Below are 6,529 nucleotides of genomic sequence, written 5' to 3'. Positions count from 1 at the left end.
CCCCCCCCCCCCCCCAAAAAAAAAAAAAAAAACCAAAAAAAGGAAAGACCATCCACTAACCACCCCACCCCTCTCCCACAGCCGCCCCAAATCCCTCTCCGACGTCAACGGCCAAGACCACACCGTCACCGTCCTCTCCCGCACGCTCCAATCCTCCAACCTCCCACACATGCTCTTCTACGGGCCCCCCGGCACCGGCAAAACCTCGACCATCCTCGCCCTCGCCAAGCAGCTCTACGGGCCCGACCTGATCAAGACGCGGGTGCTGGAGCTCAACGCGTCCGACGAGCGCGGCATCGCCATCGTGCGGGAAAAAGTCAAAAACTTCGCGCGGCAGCAGCTGTCGAACGCGCCGCCGGCGAGCACGGCGTACCGGCAGCGGCACCCGTGCCCGCCGTTCAAGATCGTCATCCTCGACGAGGCGGACAGCATGACGCAGGACGCGCAGAGCGCGCTGCGCCGCACCATGGAGACGTATTCGCGCATCACGCGCTTCTGTCTCGTGTGCAACTACGTCACGCGCATCATCGACCCGCTCGCGAGCCGGTGCAGCAAGTTCAGGTTCAAGAGCTTGGATGCCGGCAGTGCGACGGCGCGGTTGGGGGAGATTGCGGCGTGTGAGGGGGTGGTGCTGGGGGAGGGCGCGACGGAGGCGCTGGTGCGGGTGAGCGAGGGCGATTTGCGAAAGGCGATTACGTTTTTGCAGAGTGCGGCGAGGTTGGTGGGGGCGGTCAAGGCGGTGGAGGGGGGCGCGCAGCAGCAGGGGGGGAGGAAGAGGGGGGCGGCGGCGAGGGTCGTCGAGGATGATGATGATGATGATGATGATGACGGCGATGAGATGGATGTGGATGAGAAGAGCGGCGGCGGCGCTGGCGAGAAGACCAAGACTCCCGTGTCGGTGCCTGTCATTGAGGAGATTGCGGGCGTGATACCCGGTCCGACCATGGAGCGGCTGTACGACGCCATGCAGCCGCGCGCCAAGGGCAAGGTCTACGCCGATGTGGCGCAGGCGGTCGAGGACATGGTGGCCGACGGCTGGAGCGCGACGCAGCTGGTCGCGCAACTGTATGAGATGGTGCTGTTCGACGAGAAGGTCGAGGACCTCAAGAAGAACAAGATCACGCTTGTCTTCTCTGAGACGGACAAGAGATTGGTCGATGGCGCGGACGAGCACCTGGAGATTCTGGATCTTTGCTTGAGGATTGCGGGCATCCTGGCTGACGGTTGAAAATGGTGAGATGAACGATTGAGCGGACGGTGGGACGGAAGACAGCATGTTCAGAGCGGGCAAAAAAAAGGGAGGGACCGGCGTTAGGTACTTGTAAGGGGCATACCAGAACTGGGAAGAGTTCAGCAGACAGACTGATGAGTTTCTGAGAATCGACCATGTTATCGAAAACGAATGATCACCTCCTTTATCGCTACATGGTCAAGCATGTAATCTTCAATCCAATCGGGCCAAGTCTGAGAGCTTCACTAGAGCGTCATGTCTAATACTAATTCGCTATTGAATACAGACGTAGCAGCTGACCCTATGATTAACCGAGAGAGAGCAAGAAAAGAGGGTCACTTCGGGGCCAGTGAAGTCCGCTTGAGTGCGCCAGTCTCCCCGTCATAAATCAAACTCCAACGCCCTGCTAAAATGCACTCGGTCCATGTCCAAGCGCCACGCCCTGCTTTCCTGTGGATATCACGCCGTAGCAATGCAAAACACTCAGTCCTCCCAGCATATCATCCTTCATCCTCTTTTTCAACGACCTCCCCTGGGTCTCTGCTGCTTGTCTTGTATGAGCCTGCTGCCGACTCTCAAAGCGACATACTTGTCAATGAGTGGGTCATATGCACCCGTCACGTCCAGCACCGTCCTGGCCTTGTCACCGCGAATCTCAATCAAGCCCGTCACCAGAATCGTACCACGCGGGGGCTCAAGCTGCGGGCGTTTCCAGTTCTTCAGCAGTGTGGACGAGAATATCGACAAGGCAATTGATTGAGGGGGAATGGGCTCGAACTCCGGAAGGTTGGTGTGCTTTTCCGCCGCCGCCGTCTTGCCCGCTGCGTTGGCATTCGCGTTCGGGTTAGCACTAGCCACGGTCCGTTCGGACGTGTTCGGGGGTGCGAACGGGCGGTTAGAACCTTCTTGTTTCGCCCGCTGCATGGCCTCCAGGTGCCGTGCTAGGACGTCGACGGCGGGGTCGACCTTTGGGCTCAGGCCAATCCATTGTCGAAGCTTGTTCATCTGCACGTGCCATAGGTACTGCGTGCTGGCCAATGCTCCAGAAGCGACAGCTACGGGCCAGAGCGCCCGCTTCAGTCTCTGGTAGTTGATTTGATCCACAGGGCGTCTCGTCCAGGCAATGTAGTCGTCGGCGATCTCGATCCTGCAGAGGGTCAGCAGCCAAACTCGCATGAAGCAACCTCAAAGTAAATCCGACAGCAGGACCTCGTGTTAGGTTTGACATTTGAAACGTCTGGGCAACGACCGTTCGCTCGTTTTGATGGATGTTTGACATCCAGCGAGGGTCCTCGATAGTGCCAACATTGGCCCAGCAATACGGTTATCTGAGCGGATCCACGTCCCTGGGATGACTTACCCTGCACGTTCGTATTCCTGGGGAGGGCCGTCCGGGAAGACGATATCGAGCCAATACCGACCCTTGGTAACGTCCACATGGCCAAGACGATTCGCAGCCGGATGGTGAGCGATGTGATTGCGCACCAAGCTCACGAGCTTATCTGCGACACGTCAGTAACATGCACCAGCCATCAGATGCGGTCCACATACGGCGTATCCGCTCGTGCCGTTTCTGGTCGACCGCGACTTTTCTGAACTCCTGCCACTCAGGATCGGAGCCTCTGTAGAACGTGCGCGGCACCGGCTTCGTCCATCCTAGGGGAATGAACATGGCATCGTCGTCCCATTCTTCATCCCAGTCCTCCTCCGCCTCGTCGCCCTCTTCTCCCTCTTGTTCGTCCAGAAGATCGAATACCGGCGTTAGGACGAACAATGCCCAGGTATAAGCGGCGCCCGTGTAAATGGTTCCGGCTAGCAAGCGCCTGAGATAACATGTGTCAGCAACCTTCTAGCGAATGGAGAGGCCATTCAGCTGGGCGGCGTACTTCCAGGTGAAGAAACGGCGCTTGATGCGCACAGGCGGCACGTTTAGGGTCGATGCATAGCGCGCGAGCGGTTGCCGATGGACGACGGGAGCGACGTGGCGGAATGCGCGAAGCGGTCGTACGGCAGCAGATGGCTTAAACATGGGAAAGGAATGACTCGGAGGGCCGTGTCGCGGCGGACATGAACGAGGCGCGCGGAAAAGGACGCGCGATGCGGATGGATGGCGAAGTATGGCGGCGTCTGCAGCAGCGACGGGCTCGGTGCCGGGGCGTGGTGCGGTGGACGGGCTAAGTGTCTGCGTCGGGGATGGATAGTTCTGGCGGCGGCGAGGCGTTCACAAGATGCCGGGCGGATGATGGACATGGCCCGCGCTGAACGAGCTCCCGCAAGGGCCCAACCCGGCGTCGGCGCCTTGTTTCGCCGTTCCATCCCAGCTGCAACGGCAGCAGCAGCCAGCATCATCGCGCGGCCCAGCTCGCTGCTGCTCCAAATCCCGCATCCATCTCCTCATCCGCCAACCACCCATCATGAGGCTGTCCGCCAGCTTCGTCGTCCCCTCTCTGCTCGGCCTGGCCGCTGCAGCAGCTCCCCAGCCCCGCATCTTCGTCCGCGACTTCGGCACGCCCACACGCCCCAACACCCAATCGACTCCCACTCTGAGCCCCGACACCGCCCGCCTGGTGTTCGCCCAGAGGTTGGGTCTCTCGCAGTACCACAGCCTCAAGCATGCCGACGACGACACCATCCAGCACATCAACGACTTTGGCAGCCCGCGACACCAGCTGCTTGATGACGACGAGCTTGAGCCCAAGCAGTTCATGGTCGTCGTCGAGGGCGTAAAGGACACCGCAGGTGGGTTGCATCCATTTGGAAACCATCGGCCACTGCTGACCTGATGTTGGTTTAGTTCTGGATTCCACGTCCTTCTTTCTCTCTGAAATTCCCAGCGTCGATGCCACCTCTCGTTTGCTTGAGGACTTCACGCTCCAGGCCGAGCGTCTTTCCTTGTCTCCCATGGACCGCAGCGTGGACCCCCTTCCCGAGCCAATCAAGGACGTTCTGGCCAAGATTCCTGAGGATATCGAGCCCAGGCTCTTCGGTGATGTCCTCATCCTCCACATCCGCAACGAGGATGAGAACGACTATTCGTCGACCATTCGCGAGCTGGTCAAACTGGTCTCCGGGAGGTGGGCCCTCACCGTCGCCATGATGCCGCCTTCCTCCAGCAACTTCCTCAAGCGCTCGCCGAGCACCTGGGGCCAGTACGATGTGCCCAAGCGCTCCGCCACGGCCGATCGCAAGCGTCCCGAGGCCATCCTCTCCGAGGCCCAAGAAAGCGACTTCTACGAGCGCGTCAACAAGACGACGGTCCCGAAGAAGGCGCCCACGAGCCCCAACAACGCCACCGTCAGGGGCATCCTGCCCGCCTGCTTCCCGTCCAAGGACTCGTGCGAGTCGTCGACCAAGGCCTGCAGCGGCCGCGGCCAGTGCATCAAGAAGTACATGGACACGGACAACAACAAGGCCTGCTACACGTGCCGCTGCGAGGCCCAGGTCCGCACCAACAAGGACGGCAGCAAGAAGACGACCTACTACGGCGGCCCCGCTTGCCAGAAGAAGGACGTCGTCATGCCCTTCTGGCTGTTCACCGGCTTCGCCGTCGCCATGGCGTTCATGCTCAGCTACGGCATCGGCTTGCTCTACACCATGGGCAATGAGGAGCTCCCCAGCGTCATTGGCGCCGGTGTCTCCGGCCCTTCGGCGAGACGCTAAGAAACGCCGAAACACCTACTGCTCAACTTTGGAGAGCACGATACGGTATCACGAAGAAGATGGACATCCCTGTCCGTGGGGTTGTATGGGGAGTTGGAGCGTTCCACCGGACACGAACGATCAACTTGATCGGTATTTCTGGTGAGGATGGACGCTTCAATCGTCCGTCCATGGTCATGTGGAAGGCAGAGCCTTAGAGAATGCTGCTGCGGAGAGGTCATTATGTGGATCAAATTCCATGTACAAACACTGGTTGTATGGGTTGGCGTCTTGCGAAATTCCTTGGTTGGTACAGAACTACAGCTTTTTTCCCTTTTCTCCAATAAATGATGCAATGCACCACTATGAATACTGCCTAAATAACGTGACATGTCTGACATGCCTGATATCGCGAATGCGAAGCCCACCGAACGCCTCGCGCCTGCAATGCTACTACAATCCCTCTCGAAGACTTCGCCCGACACGGACGAAAAAACGGGAACCGCCTTATTTCCTGCCCTTGCCCTTCCTCTTGGAGCTCGTGCCCGAGACCATGGAGCCGGCGGTGCTCGGTCTGGACATGGAAGCGGTGGAGGCGTTGTCGACGAGCACGGTGTCGTCGTCGCTGCTCTTGGTCTGGACGCCGGCGGCGCCCTCGTCGGCGCCCAGCTCCTTCATGAACTCGGAGCGGATGGCGCCGCGCTTCTTCTCCCACCAGGCCTTCTCGTTGGCCGTCTGGGCCTGCAGCTCGTTGACGCGGGCCTTGAGGATCTGGTTCTGCGCGACTTCGGAGGCGTTCTGGAAGATGGTCTGGCCCCAGCCGGGTGCGAAGGCGTTGGCCTGCAGCGGGGAGTGGATGTTAGCCAGATGGGGGGAGAGGCAAACGCAGTTTTCAGAAAAGATTGGGAGGGGAGGAAATGAAAACGCACTTCTTGCACGACGTCGCGCAGCTCGGCCTCGATCTCCTTTTCGGCGCGCTGGAAGCGCTGCCACAGGTCGTCGCCGACGCTGCCGCGCTGCAGCAACTGCTGCAGGGCCGCCTTGGCGTTGCGGATCTCGACGATGCGGTGGATGTCCTCGACGGCGCGGCGCAGGAGGGCGGCCTTGAGGACCGAGTCCGGGACCTTGGGCTGCTCGATGTGCAGCAGCGAGAGGTAGATGTTGCGGGTGGTGTGGGCGCCGAACCAGGGCGCCAGCGACGAGGCGCGCGAGGCCTTGCGGGCGCGGTACAGGTGCGAGAAGGTGGCCATGGAGCCGATCAGCAGGCCCAGGTAGGCGAAGGGCACCGCCAGCGAGATCCAGTCGACCATGGTGGGCGGCTAGGGTTGTGGTTGGACGCGGTGTTTGCTCTGCTTGACGTAGGTGGAACTTGGGTGGTAATTGGCGTCGAACGGGTCCTGGGGGATGGTCGAGGCAGCTGTAGGCGGGATCGCGCAGTCTCACAGGTGCATTGCAGGCGGGGGCGTGGGCAGAATGAGCGGCAGACGGCAGGTCGCGAGGACGCGGCTTTGTGCAGCGGAAGAGAGCGTCAGCGAAGCTCGTTTGGAGAAAGTGACTTGTGAGAAGCAACGTGTCGACCCGCGGCGCGCCGGGGAAATGCCGACGGGGCCTTGACGTAGCACGCGAGTCGCTAGCTCAAGAAGCTCACCCGCCGCACGA

General features: G+C 60.4%; 4 protein-coding genes across 4 annotated transcripts in view; 2 read left to right on the top strand and 2 right to left on the bottom strand.

Annotated features, from left to right (window-relative positions):
* Window positions 1-1,228, top strand: part of BKCO1_1900018 (replication factor c subunit 2) — a gene marked incomplete at both ends in the record, with an annotated part of 1,433 nt that extends 205 nt beyond the window's left edge. The window contains one exon of the mRNA XM_020271971.1: window positions 82-1,228. Within this exon, the coding sequence (XP_020131384.1) occupies window positions 82-1,228 (1,147 nt within the window). The remainder of the gene's footprint in view (window positions 1-81) is intronic.
* Window positions 1,229-1,750: 522 nt separating this feature from the next.
* Window positions 1,751-3,260, bottom strand: BKCO1_1900017 (uncharacterized protein; the record flags this gene model as incomplete). Its single annotated transcript, XM_020271960.1, has 4 exons — window positions 1,751-2,378; window positions 2,592-2,733; window positions 2,783-3,054; window positions 3,118-3,260. 4 exons carry the CDS (start codon window positions 3,258-3,260, stop codon window positions 1,751-1,753), a joined length of 1,185 nt encoding a protein of 394 aa, XP_020131378.1.
* A 385-nt stretch (window positions 3,261-3,645) lies between these two features.
* BKCO1_1900016 (uncharacterized protein) lies at window positions 3,646-4,891 on the top strand (the record flags this gene model as incomplete). Its single annotated transcript, XM_020271949.1, has 2 exons — window positions 3,646-3,970; window positions 4,026-4,891. 2 exons carry the CDS (start codon window positions 3,646-3,648, stop codon window positions 4,889-4,891), a joined length of 1,191 nt encoding a protein of 396 aa, XP_020131377.1.
* Window positions 4,892-5,377: 486 nt separating this feature from the next.
* BKCO1_1900015 (translocation protein sec66) lies at window positions 5,378-6,180 on the bottom strand (the record flags this gene model as incomplete). Its single annotated transcript, XM_020271938.1, has 2 exons — window positions 5,378-5,710; window positions 5,800-6,180. 2 exons carry the CDS (start codon window positions 6,178-6,180, stop codon window positions 5,378-5,380), a joined length of 714 nt encoding a protein of 237 aa, XP_020131287.1.
* Window positions 6,181-6,529: the final 349 nt, after the last annotated feature.

This window comes from Diplodia corticola, assembly GCF_001883845.1.
Source record: "Diplodia corticola strain CBS 112549 chromosome Unknown scaffold19, whole genome shotgun sequence".
Taxonomy (NCBI): Eukaryota; Fungi; Ascomycota; class Dothideomycetes; order Botryosphaeriales; family Botryosphaeriaceae; genus Diplodia; species Diplodia corticola.
The sequence above is the reverse complement of the archived record's forward strand: the minus strand, read 5'-3'. Positions and strand labels throughout refer to the sequence as shown.